Source organism: Sminthopsis crassicaudata, chromosome 3 (assembly GCF_048593235.1).
Source record: "Sminthopsis crassicaudata isolate SCR6 chromosome 3, ASM4859323v1, whole genome shotgun sequence".
NCBI classification, from domain to species: Eukaryota; Metazoa; Chordata; class Mammalia; order Dasyuromorphia; family Dasyuridae; genus Sminthopsis; species Sminthopsis crassicaudata.
This window is the reverse complement of record NC_133619.1, coordinates 619,084,113-619,105,570: the sequence shown is the minus strand read 5'-3', so window position 1 is coordinate 619,105,570 and position 21,458 is coordinate 619,084,113. Positions and strand designations below refer to the sequence as shown.

Genomic DNA, 21,458 nt, shown 5'->3' with positions numbered 1-21,458 from the left:
TATTCCTCCCCTCTCCACATCAGAGATCTGAGTGGACAGACAGAGCTGTCCCAGCTGGGGAAGGAAGTGGGTGAACTGTGGCCTGGGGAATCTTGCCTGGTGGAAACTGGGGTTGGGTTAGCCGCAGAATTCTAGAGGCTGGAAAAGGGGAAGGAGCAATGGGACAAGGGATTCAGAAGGATGTGAATCCTGAGCCTGCTACTAATTTGCTGTGTGGCCTTGGACAAGTAACTTTCCTTCTCTGGGCCAGTTTTCTCTTCTGTAAATCAGGAAGGTTTGACCAGATGATCTAATCTCAGTTCTAAATCTACCAACCTATGGAGATCCTCTTTCACTCTGAATTCGGGGTCATCAGGTCCTCCTCCAAGGGTCTTTTACTAATCTAAAATTGTAGGGCTGAAAGTTGGCAGATGAGCGCCCTCTAGTGGGCTGCAGTGTGTTTGCTGGTTTTCCCTTAAGCATCCTTAGCTGTGGGATATGGATGCATTCATATAGTATCAGGTAACTAATTGTACATGCCTGCTTCCTTCCCACCTTCCCTCTCTCCCTCCCTTCCTCCCTTCCCTTCCTCCCTTCCTGTTTCCTCCCATTCTCTTTCCTCCCTCTTACCTTCCTTCCTCCTTCCCTTCCTTCCTCTCTTTTTTCCCCTCCTTCCCTTCTTTTCCCTTCCTTTCCCTTCCCTTCCCTTCCCTTCCTTCTTCCCTTCCCTTCTTCCCTTCCCTTCCTTCTTCCCTTCCCTTCCTTCTTCCCTTCCTTCTTCTCTTCCTTCTTCTCTTCCCTTCCTTCTTCCCTCCCTCCTTCCCTCCTTCCTTTCTTCCCTCCTTCCTTCCTTCCTTCCTTCCTTCCTTCCTTCCTTCCTTCCTTCCTTCCTTCCTTCCTTTCTTCCCTCCTTCCCTCCTTCCTTCCTTCCTTCCTTCCTTCCTTCCTTCCTTCCTTCCTTCCTTCCTTCCTTCCTTCCTTCCTTCCTTCCTTCCTTCCTTCCTTCCTTCCTTCCCTCCTCTTTCTTGATTTCTTTCTTGATTTCTTTCTTGATTTCTTTCTTGATTTCTTTCTTTCCTTCTTTCTTTCCTTCTTTCTTTCTTTCTTTCTTTCTTTCTTTCTTTCTTTCTTTCTTTCTTTCTTTCTTTCTTTCTTTCTTTCTTTCTTTCCTTCTTTCTTTCTTTCTTTCCTTCTTTCTTTCTTTCTTTCCTTCTTTCTTTCTTTCCTTCTTTCTTTCTTTCTTTCTTTCTTTCTTTCTTTCTTTCTTTCTTTCTTTCTTTCTTTCTTTCTTTCTTTCTTTCTTTCTTTCTTTCTTTCTTTCTTTCTTTCTTTCTTTCTTTCTTCTTTCTTTCTTTCTTTCCTTCTTTCTTTCCTTCTTTCTTTCTTTCTTTCTTTCTTTCTTTCCTTCTTTCTTTCTTTCTTTCTTTCTTTCTTTCTTTCTTTCTTTCTTTCTTTTCTTTCTTTCTTTCTTTCTTTCTTTCTTTCTTTCTTTCTTTCTTTCTTTCTTTCTTTCTTTCTTTCTTTCTTTCTTTCTTTCTTTCTTTCTTTCTTTCTTTCTTTCTTTCTTTCTTTCTTTCTTTCTTTCTTTCCTTTCTTTCTTCTTCTCTCTCCTTTCTCTCTCTCTTTTATTTACTACCAGTCTCTCCTGTACCTCTGACAATACCTTGACAATGCCATTCTATACATCACATTTTAGGAAAGACACTGAGAAGCAGGAGAGTACCCTTATACCCTTAACCTTTCCATGCCCAAGACAGCTTTCAGGGTCATGCCATATGAGAATCATTTGAAGAATGTTTAGCTTGAGGGAGAGATGAGAACTATGACTTAGAAGAAAAATTAACTTTGTTCTGCTTGGTCATGGAAGGCAGAGCTAAAAGCAATGAGTAGAAGTTTCCCAGAGGTAATTTGAAGCCTGATGTCAGGAAAAGCTTCCTAACCATCTCTAAATAGAATGGATTGTCTAGAGATGTGGTGAATTTACCCCAGGAATGTGGATTTTGAGTTGTAAGGGACTTCAGAGACAGTGTGCCAACATAGAAAGAGCATTGACTTGCTTCCCTCACAGACTAGTTAGCTATGTGACTCTGAACACATCAAACTACTTCCTGAAATATCTGTAAAATGAAGGGGCATGGTCAGGGTAGAATCACAAATTGAGAAGTGGAAGTGACCTTGGATAGTATTCATTTCACCCCTTTTCTTTTACATGCAGAAACAGAGACTTAGAGAGGTTATACCCAGTGCTACAGAGTTCCTGTCTGAGGCAGGATCCAAACCCAGACTCTTTGACCCCAAATCTAGTGCAATCCCTTCCCCCAACCTCAAATGGCAGTATCTTGTACATGGTAGGCAATATATATGTGTTTATGTATATATGTGTATTGAATTGAATTGTTGGAAAAGATATCCATCCCTTTTCCTAGAAGGAGAAGCAGATAGAGTAGGGAGGGGAAGCTAGCAGTGTGCAGAACCTGGCCTTTGGAGGGATGGGACTTGATGAGAAATTTGGGGGGAGTAGTTATCTACAGTTTGTGAGATAGCCCACTGGGTTAGTCCTTTTGCTGTCCTTCTTCTTGGGAGATTTTGCTGAGTGAGATAAGACTAATGTAGATGTAAGCAGATAGTCTAGGTGGGGAAACCCAGGGCTGGATGTTCTAGGGAGGGTGAATTTTCCCCATATTCATTTCAGGCTTCATATATCAAGGCAGCGGGGCTGCCTGGGGCTGAGGTCATGTTCATTGGTCCTCTCTTCAAACTGGCCTGAGTTCTCAAGAGTGTAGACTCTTTGTTAAATTTTGTATTGGGGTGGAAAGTCCCAATGGAGAGTGGGTAAAGTCCAGGGTACATGGGGTCTTTTTTTGTGATGTGTTAGTTTAAGACAGTTTCCCCATGTATACACTAGCTGAAAAGTAAACCAGAACCCATTTGGACAGTGATTGTGGCTGCTCCAAGGAGATGAAGCATCAGCCTTGAGCTCCAGGTTTTCTGCCTTTCAGATACCTTAGACCAGTGGTCCTCAAACTTTTTAATAGGGGGCCAGTTCACTGTCCCTCAGACTGTTGGAGGACCGGACTATAGTAAAAACAAAAACTCACACTCTGTCTCCTTCCCTCAGCCCATTTGCCATAACCCAGCGGGCCACATAAACATCCTCAGAGGGCCACATCTGGCCCGCCGGCCAAGGTTTGAGAACCCCTGCCTTAGACTCATTTCTTATCCTCAGCAGGGGAGATGTTTCTTCCTCAGTTGGATGAGTTGTACTTATGGAAGATGGCCAGTCTCCTCCTCAACACATTCTGCGCCATCCCCTGAACTCCACTCCCTCATCATGGGGCCAAGTAGATTGAATCCTGGACTGGGAGTCTGGAAGACCTACATGCAGATTCTGCCCCAGACATTCACCAGTTCTGTGACTCCGGGCAATTCAGTTAACCTCTGTGAATTTCCATGTGTAGAATGAAGGCAATCACAGGATTGTAGTGAACTCTTACTTGCCAAACCCAATGGCCTTTTCCCAGTCCCCATCCTTTTTGACCTCTCTGCAGCCTTTACCACTGTTGGCCACTTTTCCTCCCAGATGCTTTCTTCTCTCTGAGTTTTTACAGTCTGCTTCCTCCTAGTTCATCTCCTACTCAACTGACCTTTCAGTCTCCATTCCTGGCTAAACATCCTGTTGGGTAACTGTGGGTGTTCCCCAAAGTTTTGCCCTATTCACTTCTCCTTTTATTCTTTTTCTGTATCTGTCTGTCTCCTCTCTATTTCTCTCTCTCCTTCTTTCTGTCTTTGTCTGACTCCCTCTCTCTATCTCTCCATCACTGTCTATCCTTTTCCCGTCTCTCTGTCTTTGTCTCTCCCTCTCTTTGTCTCTGTATCTTTCTGTCTGTTTCCCTCTCCCTCTCTCCCTTTCTGTAGCCTAACTTCCCTGGATTTAATTATCATCTCTATGGAATAGCTTGCCAGATTTATAGATTTAGTCCAGTCTCTTTCCATCTTCTGTTTCATATTACTAATTGTCTCCTGGATTTTTCAAAGTCCCTGGAGAAATCTCAAACCTGACATGGCAAAAACTATATCCGTCATCTGCCTCCCCAAACCCTCCCTTCCTCTACACTTCCCAATTTCTATTGAAGGCAATGTTAGTCTTCCAATCATCTTGGTTCATAAACTTGACATTATTTCATGCCATATCATACTCTAAGGAAGAGGCAGCTTGGTGGCTCAATGGCTAGAGCATTGGGTCTGGATTTAGGAAGACCTGAGTGGTCTCAGGCATTTTCTAACTTTGTGATCTCAGACAAGTCACAAATGATGGTTGCTTCCATTTCCTCATCTGTCAAATTAGAATAATAATGATAACTACTACTGAAGATTATTGTGAGGATAAACTGAAATAACACATATAACACCTTAAAATGTTATGGAATTGCTGGTTATTAGGTAGATTTCAGAAAAACCTGGAAAGACTTACATGAATTGATGGCAAGTGAAATGAGCAGAACCAGGAGAATATTGTACACAGTAACAGCAACATTGTTTAATTGATTTAGCTCTGTTTCCACTATGTGTAAATATGTTTAACATGATTGCAGATGTATAACCTATAATTTGATATAGGTTTTATATATATATATAAAAATATATAAATATATATATATATATATATATATATATATATATATATATATATATATATCAAATTTGATATGTATCAAATTACTGCTAAACATTTTGGGGAGAGAGAAAAATTTGAAACTCAAAATCGTATAAAAATGAATGTTGAAAATAGTCTTTACAAGTAATTGGAAAAAATAAAATACTATTTTAAAAAAGGAAATGCTGTCTATTGCTATTATTAGATATTTCTCTGTGTGTATGTAAACACCTGTTTCCCTATTTGAATGTAAACTAGTAGAGAGCATTTCCTTCTTTGTCTAAATCCCCAGACTTTAGCTCAGTATCTGATGCATAATAGGTACTTAATAACTGCTTGAAGATTAATTGAATCCCCATTTCTTTTAAAGTAATAACTCCAAAGAAATGTGTTAAATGCCCTTGATTGTAGATATGGTACAAGAATGCATCCCATTTGTCTTGTTTGTTATAAATTACAAAGAGAATTTTATAATTTCTAGAGGCTGTTGTGCTTTATTGTTTGTCCTTCATTCTTGAAGAGAGCTGGGGAGGAGATGTCATGACATGCAAGTGAATTGGAATTCAGTGAGGGAAGGCTGGGCAGGGTCACCTGCCTCACTTTCCCCCAAACAGCCATCTGGGTCCAGTGGCTAGATATAGATCAGGATGACTGGAGATGGCCTTGGATGAAGCGGGAGACCTCGGCCTTCGTGAACTCAAGTCTCAGTTTGACTCTTTCCAAAGTGTTTTCATAGCTAAGAATGAGAAACAATGAATATGATGTGGTAGAGAGGACTTTGGACTTGTCAAGGAGAGATATGGTCTATAATGTTTCTTATCTGTGTATCCTGATGAAATCATTTCAACTCTTTCTCAAGACAGTTTTTCTGTCTGTAAAATGAGGACAATAGTTCCCCCAGGATAGGTGGAGGGCTCAAATAATCTACATCAAACTCTTTCAAGCGCAAAATGTTTGGATAATATCAGCGATTACTGCTATTTAATCTTTACAACTGTGCTATGAAATTGAGATATTGTTGTCTCCGTTTTACAGGTCAGGTCATTTGAAGGGAGCTCATAGACCACCCTTGGCCCAAAGCTCATTTGCGTTAGATTATCCTGATTGGTGGAGATTGATTATCAAGGCTTCTTCCTCACCCTACTGAGGTGTGGGCTAGAGTGGGATGTCCCATGGCAAATTGCGGTGGGGAGAGAAATGATTCACAAGAGACCCTGAAAATAGTGGTAACAATAATAATAATCAGAGTATTGAGCTCTGACAAGTAATTAAATTCATCTAATCCAGAAACATCTGATTTTTTTTTGTATGTGTCACAGACTTTTTGGGCAATCATGACCTGAGGATCTTCTCAAAATAATGTTCTCAAATACATAAAATAAAATATATAGGATTACAGGGAAAACAAAAAAAAGAATGATGCAATTTTTTTTTCCTTATCCTAGTTCATGAAATCTGAAATCTATCTTTTGATGCCCAGGAGATCCATGGATTATAGAATAGGAAGCCCTGATTTAACTTAATTCCTTCATTTTAAAGAAGGTAAAGTTGAGGCCCATAGAGATTAGTGACTTCAAGGGATCTAGGTATCTCAGAAGATAGACTGGACTTGGAGTTTGGAAGGCTTAAGTGCAAATATGAACCCAGGAACTTCTGGGTGACCTTAATGGCTGTCCGCCTCAGTTTCCTCATCTGCAAAACAGGGATTGGAGAAGGAAATGGCAAACTACTCCAGCTTATTTAGCAAGAAATCCTCAGATAGGTCTATAAGAGTGGGACACAACTGTTAGGACTGAATAACAACAAAATAGGGATTATAACAACACCTACCTTCCAGGGTTGTTATACATGTCACATGAAATGATATTTGTAAAGTTCTTTGCAGTTATATAAACATTATATATATATATATATATATATATATATATATATATATATATATATATATATATATATATATATATATAAAACATTAGCTAGTTATTAGTTATTACAGCAAGGCTGATGTTTAATTACAAATCTCCTTTGTTTTCCACTAAATTAATTATGAGTTAGGGGAATGTCAGGGAATATCTGTGATTTCACTGGTATGAGAAACTATTGATGTGGAAACATCCCCTATCAGGGCTTACCTGTAGCTCACTGTAACTTAAAGCCTTAGAAAGGGGACTAGAACAGTAATGGGTGAAGTGGCTTATCCAGTCACATAGCCCTAGTCAAAGACAGAACTTATATCCAGGTTTTTCCTGGTTGCAAGGTTAGTCCTCTGTTTACTACTAAGTCACACACACTCTCCCTACTTTCCTAAAGTCTGTTAAAAATCTAATGCTTCTGTAGTACAAAAAGGTTTTTCTCACAAAGGAGATAGGATTCAGAGGAATTTTTACAGAAAAAGGACACTTTTCTACAAAAAAAAGAAACTGAGGCATGCCATAGTCATAAAGAGTGTAGAAGGATGAATCAGATTAAAATATAATCAGGAAATATTTAACAAAATGAATACAAATACAAAGCAACAAAGCTTAATTTGTGGTTTTCTAAGTCAATGAGTACTTGTAGGGATCCATTTCTATTTTAGTAGGACATCATGGCCAGGAAAATGATTTTAAACTATTAAGGCAAGGTTTTCTATGTGTAGTCTATGGACCCCTCTGAGTCCCCGAGGTTCTTTCAGGGAGTCTGGAAAATAAAAGCTATTTTTATAATAATGTTGTTAAATCATTTTTCCAGTTGTGTCCAACTCTTCATAACCCCATTTGGGGTTTTCTTGGCAGAAGTACTGGAGTGGTTGGCCACTTTTTCCAGCTCACTTTACAGATTAGGAAAATGAGGCAAATGGAATTAAGTGATTTACCCAGAGTCACACAGCTAGTTATCTGAGGTCAGATTTGAACTCATGAAGGTAAGCCTATCCACTTTGCTACCTAACTAAGGTATTATTTGCTGGTCACCTGATTCTAGCCTTTCCTAACTACCTGTGTGTGTGAGTTTTATCTTGACTTTACATGGACAAACTTTAAAAGTATTTCTTTATTAATTCATTTTTCCTATAACCCCTACACTCCAGTTCTTTCTCTTTGAGTTTATTTTCCAGTCTCACTAGATATATCTTTTCATACATAGTTGTTTGCATGGTGTCTCCCTCATCTGACTATGGGTACTTTAAGGGCAAGGAATGGGCCTTTGTATTAATCTTGAATAAGACATTTTATTTTATTTATTTGTTTTTAATACATATTGCTTTATGAATCATGTTGGGAGAGAAAAATCAGAGCAAAAGGGAAAATCATGGGAGAAATAAATAAAACAGAAAAAAGAAGTGAACATAGCGTGTCTTGAGTTATATTCAGTCTTCATAGTTCTTTTTCTGGATGCAGATGGCATTTTCTGTCCAAAGTCTATTGAAATTGCTTTAAATCACTGAACCACTGAGAAGAATCAAGTCTTTCATAGTTGATCATCACACATTCTTGCTGTTATTGTGTACAATGTATTCCAGGTTCTGCTCGTTTCATTCAGCATCAGTTCATATAAATCTTTCCAGGCCTTTCTGAATTCAGCTTGTTCATCATTTTTTAAAGAACAATAATATTCCATTACTTTCATGTATCACAACTTGTTCAGCCATTCCCCAATTGATGGGCATCCACTCATATTGTTTTCCAGTTTTCCCAGCAATTTTTGCCAAATAGTAAGTTCTTATTCCAGAAGCTGGAGTTTGGGGATTTATCAAATATTAGATTACTATAAGCTCTCAATTATTGTGTTGTGTATATCAAATTTATTCCACTGATCCACCACTCTATTTTTGAGCCAGTACTAAATGATTTTGATGACTACTGCTTTATAATTTACTTTTAGGTTTGGTACTGCTAGGCCATATTCTCTCTCTCTCTCTCTCTCTCTCTCTCTCTCTCTCTCTCTCTCTCTCTCTCTCTCTCTCTCTCTCTTTTTTTTTTTCCTGAGGCTGGAGTTAAGTGACTTGCCCAGGGTTACACAGTTAGGAATTGTTAAGTGTTTTGTTTTTTTTTTCATTAATTCCCTTGATATTCTTGACCTTTTGTTCTTCCAGATGAATTTTGTTATTATTTTTTCTAATCTATATAATCTAATTTTTTTCTAATTCTATAAAATATTTTTGGCAGTTTGATTGATATGGTTCTGAACAAGTAGACCAATTTAAGCAAAAAAAAAAATCATTTTTATTATATTACTTTGGTCTATCCATGAACAATTGATATTTTTCCAATTGTTTAAATCTGACTTTATTTGTATAAGAAGTGTTTTGTAATTGTGTTCATAAATTCTTGCATTGTCTTCGCAGGTAAACACAGAACTATTTTATTTTGTCTACAGTTATTTTAAATGGGATTACTCTTTCTATCTATTGCTGATGGGCTTTGTCGGATAAGACATTTTATACTAATGACCTCAATGTCCTTCTGAAAGAGGAGGGGCTAGAATCAGGTGACCTCTTAGGTTCTTTCTGGTTCCAAATTGTGTGATACTTGGAATGAAGGTTTGAGTTAGTTTGGTGTCCATTAACAATGTGAAGTTAGAGAAGGATTTTTTTGTGGATAGAATCAGTGGTTGGTTTGGTCATCCTTTGTTCTCAAAGAGGACTAAAATAATATCACTGTGTTAGAATTGAGTTACAATGTGTCTAACTGTGGCTGATCAGAATGCTGAGCCACAAGTCAGACACAAATAGTCCTTATGAGCATTTGAGGTGCTTCTCTAACTTTGCACATCTCAGGTTTCTTCTGAGCTACTTCAATCCTGCTTTGCTCATAGAGCACAGCACTCATTGACATTATTAGCACAATGCCTGCCACAAAGTAAATACTTAATACATGCACTTTGATTTAATTTGATTTGGCAGCGCTCAACCTCCATTGGCTTTCCCTCCCTAACTCTCTCTCTCTCCCTGTGTCTTTTCCCCCAGAAACAAGAATTGTATGCACCCAACTTCTGTCACAATGAGTCTAATGGGCGATGCTGCTACCACTGTCCCCCAGGTAAGGAAGACCACATAGGTGGGAACAGCCAGGAAGATGCATTCCTTGGGGAGTCCTGGTTCCCCTAGACCCTGAGTGTTTATGAGATGCAAGATGCAGAGAAGATCTTACCAGGTGGGCGGGGGCATCCTGATCTCCAGAAGAAAGCTTTAGAATGTCCTTACTCAAAATGTTTTCCCCAATTTTGGGGCATCTCTAACCATTGGGTAGATTTTTGGAGCTGGTACGCTTTCCAAACAACATGGGGGAAGGAGAGAAACTTGAAACTGAGCACTGCTTCAAGAGGGGAGTGATGCTGAGGATCTTAACAGGCTGGAATCACTTCCACAGATGGCGGAGAGATCACACAACTGCATGAGTTAGGATAAGCTGCTAAGAATGCTGAGCAGTCTAGATTATTTCATGTAGAAGTAATGATACAAATAAATCTGGATGATTGGTTGTCAAGGGACATAGATTGATGAAGAAAACTACAAGTTGATATTACATATGTTGCATTATATTTTTATTTCTTTTGTTAAACATATCCCCATTGTGGCTTCGTGGTGTTTTCTGGGATGAGGTAGTGATAGAGTAGTGATCATTTAGACCAGGGGTTCTCAAACTACAGCCCTTGGGCCAGATGCAGCTGCTGAGGACGTTTATGTGGCTCGAAGGGTTATGGCAAATGGGCTGAGGGGTGGAGACAGAGTGTGAGTTTTTGTTTTTACTATAGTCTTTTACTATAGCCCTCCAACAGTCTGAGGGACAGTGAGCTGGCCCCTATTTAAAAAGTTTGAGGACCACTGATTTAGACTTATGCTTTAGGAGGATCATTTTTTTTCCCATTTGAATTGTCTTTTTTTTAAATTTTATTTAGAATTTTTTCCCACAGTATATATGCATGAGTAATTTTTTTTATAACATTATCCCTTGTATTCATTTTTCCAAATTATCCCCCCCTCCCTCCACTCCCTCCTCCTGATGACAGGCAATCCCACACATTTTACATGTGTTACAGTATAACCTAGATACAATATATGTGTGTAAATACCATTTTCTTGTTGCACATTAAGTATTAGATTCCGAAGGTAGAAGTAACCTGGGTAGATAGACAGTAGTGCTAACAATTTACATTCACTTCCCAGTGTTCCTTCTCTGGGTGTAGTAATTTCTGTCCATCATTGATCAGCTGGAAGTGAGTTGGATCTTCTTTATGTTGAAGATATCCACTTCCATCAGAACACATCCTCATACAGCACTGAGGTGTACAGTGATCTTCTGGTTCTATTCATTTCACTCAGCATCAGTTAATGTAAGTCTCTCCAAGCCTCTCTGTATTCCTAGGAGGATCATTTTGACAGCAGTGGGAGAGATAGATTGGAGACACCACAAGCAAGGGGTCGTTACAAGGCCAGGTGAGAGGTACCTGGATAATACCAGATCAAGGTCAGATTAGAGTTTGAATGCTGGATTTGCTATCCTACTCCCGTGGCCGTAGATATGACATTTTGTCCCTAATGACTTCAGTGTCTTTATCTGAAAGAGAAGATTTAGAACCAAGTGATGTCTTAGGTTCCTTCTTATTACAAATCATGTAATACTTGTGATGAAAGCATGAGTTGTTTTGGTGTCCAATAAAACTAGAAAATTAGGGAAGCTTTTTTTTGGTAGGTGGAACTGACAAGACTTGGCAACTCTTAGAATCACAGAATCTCAGTGTTGGAAGGCATTTTGTGAGGGTTTTGGTCTGGTCTATCCAGAAAAGAATGTCCACTACTACAATCAAGGGTATAATAATAAATCATTAACAACTAGCCCTCTGAAAAAGCGTCCTATTCTTGCAAGAATTTTCAAGGTCTAAATAAATGGTTAACAAATAGCCCTCTGAAAATACAAGATACTGTTGCAAGAATTTTCAAGGTTTAAGTAAATATTTAATAACCAGCTCTCTAAAAATGTCTCAAACTGTTACAAGAGTTGTCAAACTCTAAACAAATGTTTAATAGTCAGCTCTCTGAAAGCACATGACATTGTTGCAAGAATTTTCAAGGTCCTTGCTAGCTGCTACATGAATAAACTAGCAGAGGATATACAGAGACAGGTAAATTGCAATATATTTATCCACTCAAATGTTTGACCCATACCATCAGTAGGTGATCAACACATCTTCACATCTTCACAGATGGCATTTGTACATGGATATACAAAGGTATATCTCCATATCTATGTCTATAGCTTTTCTCCTTCTAAGCTTTGTGATACCAAGAGAGTACAAAGCTCTTTTGGGGAAGATAAGATGGGGAACTTAGGAAAAAGATACAGAAAAGGAACTTTTTTTTTTTTTTTTTTAAAGAGGATGATTGAATCATTACAAAGGAAAAAAATGTATTCTTTAGCACAACCATTTATACTGGACCAAAGGAAACAGTATCTTCTTTATTGGTTAATTAGTTAATCCACATTTGTTTAGCTCCTACAGCTTTATAAGATAGGGTAAAAAGGAAATGGGTTCCTGAAACTTCACAATTTATGAATTTTATTTTGTAACTGTAAATTTATGGAAAACGGAGCCATTTGATATATGTCATGCAGGGTGTAAATATCTACATTTATAGTTAAATAAAATATATTTATATATAGCATAAGGGCAACTAAGTGACTCAGGAGATAAAGCACTGGGACTGGAGTCAGAAAGACTCATCTTCCTAAGTTCAAATGTGGCTTAAACACTAACTGTGTGATGCTGGTAAATTACTTTAGCCTGTTTGCTTCAGTTTCCTTACTTATAAAATAAGCTGGAGAAGGAAATGGCAAATTACTTCAGTATCTCTACCACAAAAAAAAACAAAAACAAACCCAAATGGAACCACATAGAACTAAACATAACTGAAAAATGACTAAACTGAATAACATAATAATTACATATTATTTATATTTAAAAATATATAGTTATCAATATATTTACAGATACATAAAGTATACTATAATTTACATTTTAATAACAACAAATATAGGATGAAATAGAGTTGATTACATTTTTTTAAAAATCCATTTTTGATGATACACTTTTAAGTTTATTACTAACATTTTTTTAATCTAGGCAATCAACAGAGCAATAAATTAAATCCTAATCTGTAGTGTTTACCAATTTCCAAGATGTAAATGTTCACACCTAAAATTTACCAATTGGCTCTCACAAGCTGGAATGAACTAGTTCCACCACAGCACTGATTATGACAAAACTGACAAGTGGTCATTCAGATTCTGCTCAAAAATCAGTGACAGGGAACTCACTACCTTTGGAGGCAGTACTTTGACATAGCTCTAATGATTAGGAACTTTTCCCTGACACCAAACTTAATTGCTTTCTCTCCTTTCCTCTATCTGAAGCCAAGAAGAAGAAGTTTAATCCCTATGGGAGAGCCCTTCAAATACTTGAAGCCAGCTCTCATGTTTTGGACTTTCTCTTCTTCCTGTCCCCACTAAACATTTCCATTTTCTTCATTTGGATAGGTCACTTAGGAGGAGAGGCAGGTTTGCTTGATGCGACAAGGAGAGGTAATGAGTTCTGTACTTCTATAAAAGAAGCTGGGAATGCAATGGATAGAATATTGAATCTGGAGTTAGAAAGACCTGAATTCAAACATGACCTTGGGCAGATGATAATAATAATCCCTATCTCTTAGGGATGTTGTGTATTTCCTAGATATGTGACCTTAAGCAATTTATTTAAAAGCTGTCTGCCTCAGTTTCCTCATTTGTAAAATGGGAATGATAATAACCCCTAGCTCTTAGGTTGTTGTGCACTTCTTAGCTATGTGATTTTGGGTAATTCATTTAAAAGCTGTCTGCTTCAGTTTCCTCATCTATAAAATGGGAATAATTACAATCCTTAGTTCTTATACTTGTTGTGTACTTCCTAGCTATGTGACCTTCAGTAATTCATTTAAAAGCTGTCTGCCTCAGTTTCCTCATTTGTAAAATAGGAATAATAGTAATACTTACCTCCTAGGACTGTTGTGAGATAAAAAGTGTGAGTACTCTAAAGTGTGTTAAAGTATTTGTAAAGTGCTTTGTGAATCCTAAAGAGCTATGTAATTGCTGTCAGTTCTCAGGTTCCACACTCCTGTCCTCCTACCTAGTACTGTGGACACAGCAACCATTCAGTGACAGGCAATGCAGCAGAGTAGAAAGAATACCTATGAAAGACCTTGGGTTCAAATCCCCGCTCTAATTCTTGCTAACTATTTAAGTCTGGGCATATCACTTCCCCTTTTTGGGGCTAAGCTGCAGCTTCCTCTGCAAAATGGGGAACTTGGACTTGATCAATGTCTTAATAGTCAAAATCCCATCATAACATCAATGCTGATTTACTGAATGTACATTGGTGGCGAAATGGCCCATTTTCCAGATGGTAAGGCAGCGGGCATAAAGTATATCGTAACTGCTCACCCTGTATTTTAGTAGACAAGCATTTTTTGGATGCTTTAGATACTTAGGGTTGTCATCTGGGGAGTACAGAAAAAAGCCCCTCCAACCAACCCTCAGCTGCTCTCTGCCCCATAAGGACAGACAGTGTGATCCTAGAGACAAGGCAGATCATATCAGCACACAAGTCAGTATTTCAAAAGATCTCTGGTTTTGTGTCATGGGCTTTCCCTCCAGTGACGCAGATTACAGGTCAGCAGAGTACACTGTGTCTTAGTCAATGGTCTTCCTAAATTGCCAAGGTCTCAGACTTGTGCTTGCTCCTGGCCACTCCAGTTTAAGAATGACTGAGAAACTGGAGAACGTCTGAAGGAGGGTTTGTAAGATGGCGCAAGGCCTTGAGTTCATGCCATTTAAGAGACAGCTAAAAAAGAAACCTTTCTTGGTTTAGCCTGGAGAAGAAAAGACTGGGCAGTGGAATAGGGCAGAGGGACATGTCTATTATCCTGAAGTCTTTAAAAGGCTGGGAGAGGAGGTTAAATTTCTCTTTGGCCTCAGAGGGCTGAACTTGGGCAGTGAAAGGAAGAGACCCATTTAGGCCAGATGTCAGGAAAATAAGTCACTCACCATGTAGGTTCCCCCCCAGTAGAAAGGATGTCTGGAGGGATGACGGGTTCTGTCTCACCTCCTCTAGATGTGGGTTCCAAGTGGAGGTGGAATAACCACATTAAACAATGGTGTAAATTCTGAAGGTGGTGTTGTGTCTGGGACGCTTACCGGAGAGAGTCTATGAGCATTAAGTGTGTGCTGTGTGCCAGGCATTGTGCTAAGCTCGGGAGATTCAAAGAAAAGCAAAAGATAATTTTTGATTTCAAGGAGGCCAGAGAGGAGAAAACAGGCAAACTTCTCTGAAACTCGGTTTCCTTATTTGCGAAATGCAGGATAATAATAGCACTTACCTCCTAGAATTGTTATGAGGACAATATGAGAGGATATAGGTAAAGCTCTTTGCAAATCTTAGCTAGAGATCCTAATTATCATTGTTTAATAAAATAATAATATTATTAATATCATTAAATATTAATTTTTTGGGGGGGGAGGCAATTAGGGTTAAGTGACTTGTCACATAGCCAGGAAGTGTTAAGTGTCTGAGGCCAGATTTGAACTCAGGACCTCCTGACTTCAGGGCTGGTGCTCTTATCTACTGGGTCACTTAGCCCAATATCATTAATTATTAATAATAATAGCTCACTCTAACTCCTGCCTTCTTTGCCATGGCTATGGAAAGAGTGTGTAGTCAGCTCTCCAGGGGCTCTCCTCCATCATTCCAGAACTTCCCTGACCAAAACACTCCTCCCTTCCAGCCTATCCCACCTATTATATATGCCATTCCCCCACTAAAGTTTAAGCTTCTTGGGGATAGGAACTGGGTTTATTTATTTGGTCTTTGTGTCCTCAGCACTTAGCACAGTGCTGGAACACAGGAGAATTTAATGTTTTGGGTTTTGCCACTCATTCAAGATGAAGATATATAATGGATGTTCAAGTCCTCCTATAAATTCCCTGGAGAGTTTCTGGTACAGTTGGAAAGATCACTAGACTAGAATAAAGGACCGAGTTCAAAGTTTACCTCTGCCACTCCCTACCTGGGAGACCTTAGGCAAGTCACTTAAACACCCTGAGCCTCAGGTTCTCGCCTGTAAAGTTAAGGGAGTTTGACCCGATGGCCTCTTAGCCCCTCCAGCTCCAAATTTATTAGCTTATTGTAGCAAATATACTCTGAGATAACCATTGGAGAAACAAGCTGACTCTGGGTGCTCCATTATCTCCACAACAGTCTGCCTGTCAGGAAGATTTGCTAACCTTCCCTGGGCAGTGAAGTTTCATCCTCTAAAGCGATTGGTTTGCTTATGCTTGCCCTTGAGGCAGTTCTTGGATGATGATGATGAAGATGATGATGATGACTAATATTTATATAGTGCTATATAACATTTATATATATATTAATTATGTAATTTAACATTTATAATGTGCTAAGCACTTTACAATTATTGAATCATTTATCCTCAGTACCACCCTGGGAGGTTGGTGCTATTCATATCCATGTTTTACAGATGAAGAAACTGAGGCAAGCAGGTTAGGTGATTTGTTAGTAAGTGATTGAGGCCAGATTTGAACTTACTCTTCCTGACTGCACCATCACCTAATTGCACTCTTGTTACTCTCTTCCATCACTCAAACTCTTGCCTGACCTGGATGCCCTCTCTTCCATGCTCTCAGCTACCTCTGACTCCCTAAGACAACTTCACCCCGAGGCTGAAACTCTATGAACAATGATAACCTATCCAGACTCACTACTCAACGATCAACATTATGTATCAACGATCAACATTATGTATCTCAGGATTCCGAACCCCCAGATGCTATTATCAAAACCCTTCCGGGGATTCCACTATTTCCTTATTCCTTTTCCTCTTAAACCCAAGCCCTCCAATGCCCTCCCTCTAATGCTCCCTGCGCCATAGAGAACACACTTGCTTTCCTCTTACATCTTTTCCATTCTTATTCCATCCATTTTCTTGCCTTCACCAAGACCTGGTTCCCTTCTGATGACAGTCTCCCTTGTGACACTATCATTCATACTCCCAATTCACTGATAGTTGGGGAGTTGGAGTACTGCTTGTACCCCATTGCCACTGTCAGGCTCACCCCCTTCCCCCACATTTCTAGTGAACGCTCTTTCTTTGAGTTTCATTTAACCCACATTTAACACCCAATTAGGATTCTTCTGGACCATTCTTTTGTCTATTGGGCTTCTGGGGCATTCTCTTTTCTTCTTCAGTTAATTCACTGCCAAGCTCATAGTCTTTCTTTCCTCTCCAACTTCCTGCCCTCATGCTAAGGGCTTAAACATATATATATATATATATATATATATATATATATATATATATATGTATATATATCTCCCACCCTATTATATATGCCCATTTCCCCACTAAAGTTGTGAGATATATATCTCAGATATCTTAATTTCAGCTTACTCATTTCCCATGGACTTCTTCCTTCACTCACCCCAAGCACCTCACACGGAGATGACCATACCCTTCATTTTGTCATCATTCACATATGCGCCACTTCTGCATTCATGAAACTCTGAAAATTGCTCTGTCTGATAACAATCAGTTATCATTCTCTCTATCTCTTTTCCATTTAATCTCAGGCCTGTTCTTTGACTTCACCATGACAATCCTTCCCTTCACTTCTCATTCCCCCCCCCCCCCCACTGTTATCCCTGCCCTAGTGCATCCTTCTCTTTTCTCCATCTTGATCCCTGGTGAACCAAGCTTCGGTCCTGGATTACTTTCACTATTGGCTGCCTTTGTTTTGACACATATGCTGCTAAAAGAAGCTACAGAAAAAAAATGAAATCTTCCTGATTGAATCCACTAAACAAATTTTTACATAATTCAAATGGCCCTCACTTCAACAAGGTAGTACTTTCTATCTCCTTAACTAACTATCCCATTCACTATGGCAGCTCTTCCTAATCTTCTTATCCCTCTTCAAATCGCCTATGGCTCCCTCTCCATCCACACTCTCTCAGCTGAGAATCTTGCCTAGCTTCTTCTTCCCCCTCATCTCACATGAAGGAGTGGTTCTTCCCCTTGCCAAAGATTACTGTCCACCTTTTTTTTTTTTTTTTTTTTCTCCAGTAGAATCTTGCCTCTGTCATCTCCTCTCTCAGTTCAATTTCTTCCTGTCTACTGGTTACTTCCCTACTACCTATAAACATGCCTATGTCTTCCCTGTCCTCAAAAAAAGAAAGCTGGTGCAGTGATAGAGGGCTGGCCCTGAAGTCAGGAGGACCTGAGTTCAAATTCGACTTCTGACACTTAATACTTCCTAGTTGTGTGACCCTGGGTAAGTCACTTACCCCCAAAACTCAGCCAAAAAACAAACAAAAAAAAACACACAAAAAAACCCCTTCACTTGATTGATTCATATTTCTCTTCATTTTTATGGTTCATTTCTTTGAGAAGACCATCTATATTTGGTGCTTCTACTTCCTTTCCTCTCATTCTCTTCCTCATTCTCTATAGCCTGCCATCTTCAGTTGTCCTGATCTATATCTCACCACTGGATCCAGATGGCTCTTGGAGGAGAGAGCAAGGCTGATGACTTTGCATGGCTCTCCCTCACTTAAGTCCAATTTACTTACTCCTTCCTGATTTCAAGGTCCCTATTTGAGAATGAAAGATAAACAATAGTCTGGCTTTTAAGCATGTCACTCAACTGAAACTGCTCTCTCCGAAGTTGTTGGGCAGTTAGGTGGCAAAGTGGATAGAGTCAGGAGGATCTGAGTTCAAAATCAGCCTGAGACATTTAATACTTACTAGCTGTGTGATCCCGGTCAAATCACTTAAACCCAATTGCCTCACCTATATATACATACATATATTTATATATATGTATATATATATGTGTGTGTGTATATGTATGTATGTATATATATGTATATATGTATGTATATATGTATATATGTATAAATAATCAAAGTTACAAGTCTCTTAGTTGGTAAGTCCATGGCCTTTATTCCATCCTCATCCTTCATGAGGTCTTTGCAGCCTTAGATACTGTCAATTACCCTCTTTTCCTTGACTCTGTCTTCTCTCGTAAGTTTTTATGACAGTCCTGTCTCCTGGTTCTCCTCCCATCTATTTTACTGCTCCTCAGGGTTTTGGGCTGGTTCTTTATCCAGGTCATCTCTGCTAAATGTGGATATGTTCTGGTTCCTCCTCTCTTCTCCCTCTTTGCAATTTCACTTGGTGATTTCATCATTTTCCATGGAGTCAATGATCTTTTCTATCTGATAATTCTCAACTCTACTTACACAGCTCTAATTCTTCTACTAACCTCCAGTATTGGATATATGGGGTATTCCGGAAGGACTTAGCACCTCTGGTATGAGGACTTGCCAACCTCTTTTCAGGGCTGCTCGTCTACCTTTGGCGTCCACCTGTGACCAACTTTCATCTGTGGCTCTAAGCCGTAGCATGTATAATGGTCATACTCTGATAAACCTACCAGATGGGCTAAACCAGATCAAGCCTCAACCCGTTGATGAGGTAGGGGGATATCTACTCCAAGCATTTGAAGATTTTCCCTGGTGTAATAGATGCATGAGAACAATTTGTTCCAGTAGCCACGAAAGTGATTGAAGCAAGCAGTACGGACCACTTAGAGTTTGGTAGAAATAAAAAATATCAACGACATCAGCTGCATCCCAGACCATTATGGGAGAGAAGGTGAAGTTGACAACTCTGTACAACTTTATCTCACTTAAAGCTAATTTACCCATAAGTCAATCCCATGCCATGATCTTCTAAGAAAATGAAGGACAGGGGGCAGCTAGATGGCGCAGTGGATAGAGCACCAGCCCTGAATTCAGGAGGACCCAAGTTCAAATTTGGTCTCAGACACTTAACACTTCCTAGCTGTGTGACCCTGGGCAAGTCACTTAACCCCAGCCTCAGGAAAAAAAAAATGAAGGACAAACAATTGGCCTCCAATCTTTGATCTCCTGTAAGATGTCTTGAACCAGACATCTTAAATTCAGTGTGTCCAAAACCGAACTCATTTTCTTTCCCCCCAAATCCTTCCCTCTTCCTAACTTCCCTATTTCTGTGGAAGGTACCAGCATTTCCCTAGTAACTAAACTTGCAACCTTAGTGTCATTCTCACCTCCTCACTCTCTCACCCTCTGGTATCCAAACAGTTGCCAAGTCCTGTTGATTTTACCTTCATAAAATCTCTCCCATAATCCTTCTCTCTTTTGCCACTGCCTGTTACAGGCCCCTATCACCTCATGCCTGGACTATAGCAGTAATCAGCTGGATGCTCTTCCTGTCTCATTCTAGGCTATCCTACACTAATATGTCAAATTGATGGACAGCCTGCAGATAGGTTTTCATTATTTACTATTTCCTAACGTGCCAGTTTGACCATGCTATTCTCTTATTTAATATGTTCCAAAGACTCTCTTTTGCCTCTGGATCAAATAAGAAATCCTCTATTTAGCTTGTAAAGCCATCTGATTGCTTCCTTCCTCTCCAGTCTTTCTTAGCCATCCATATTCCCACAAACAAACTCTTCAATCCTCTTGCTTACATATGATGCTCTATTTCCTGACATTTTTGGAGCCAGGACCTCTCTCCCTATTCATCTCTACCTTTGGTTTCCCTGGTTTCCTTAGCTAAAAAGACCTCCTGCAAGAGGTCTTTCCCAATATTGTGTAATGCTGGCTCCTTTCTCTGTTGATTATCTCCAAATTTTCTTGGATTATAGCTTGTTTGTACATAGTTGCTTGCTTGTCATCTTCCAAATTTGACTTTGAGAGTAGGGTCTGTTGTTTATATCGCTAGCACTTAACACTGTGCCAAGCACATAGCACGTGCTTAATCAATGTTTGACTGACTGGCTGCATCTCCTCCTCAGGGATATGCTATCTTCTCAAGTCCCTGCCAGTTGTGTCCTCCATTGTTAGGGGACATTGTTAGGTTATAAAGGAATATTTACTTCAAAAATGTAGCAAGAACAGAAGTATAAATGTTTCTCTCAAATATTTCAGAGGACACTTTTTCCCCTCAGTCTCTAGGAAGAGCAGACTCACTCATAAGCATGCTTTCCAGGTTAAACATTTAGAATCCATCCACCAATACTTATATCAATCAAACAGTAAGCATATATTAAACACTTACCACATACGAGTTATTTTTTGGATGCTAAGGATATAAATGTTAAACAATACTGGTCTTCAGGAACTTATCTTCAATATAGAAAAACACCATATAGGTTTTATATATCTATATCTATCTACCTAGATAGATAGATATAGATGGATAAATATAGATGCACACATATAGATATAGACAAACTTGTATATATGTATATACATATGCACGTATATAAATAGGAAGTAAATACATGTGTAGTTGTGGATGTGGTGTGCCCCTCTCCCAGTCTACTTCTCACTGTTGATCTCTGGGTTGATTTGCTCATTGAACCTTTACTCATGCTGACAGGTCTGGTGTTTCCAGAAAGGGGCAATGACTTTGTATTTATGACTCAAGATTCTCTTTTGAATACTAGAGGTAACCCTGATGTGTATGTGAGGCGGGGACAGTTCTATTATTATTTTAGCTTCTGAGCCCCTGTTGATGTACTTCCCATCTCTACAAAATCAGTCACCAATGACATCATTAATTATTTTAATTGATTTTCTTTAATTTTTAAAAAAAACTTCTAAACTAAACAAATACCAAATAAGATGAACACTTATTATTAATTATTAAACATTTAGTATTTACTTAATGGTAAGGCAAAAGTAGGAATAA

The 21,458-nt window shown here is 39.0% G+C and overlaps 1 protein-coding gene across 4 annotated transcripts in view; it reads left to right on the top strand.

Annotated features, from left to right (window-relative positions):
- TNFRSF8 (TNF receptor superfamily member 8) overlaps nt 1–21,458 on the top strand; it is an 81,725-nt gene that overhangs the window by 11,384 nt on the left and 48,883 nt on the right. For all 4 annotated transcript variants that reach the window (XM_074306238.1, XM_074306236.1, XM_074306235.1 and 1 more), the window contains exon 2: nt 9,579–9,651. In XM_074306238.1, the coding sequence (XP_074162339.1) occupies nt 9,579–9,651 (73 nt within the window). The remainder of the gene's footprint in view (nt 1–9,578; nt 9,652–21,458) is intronic.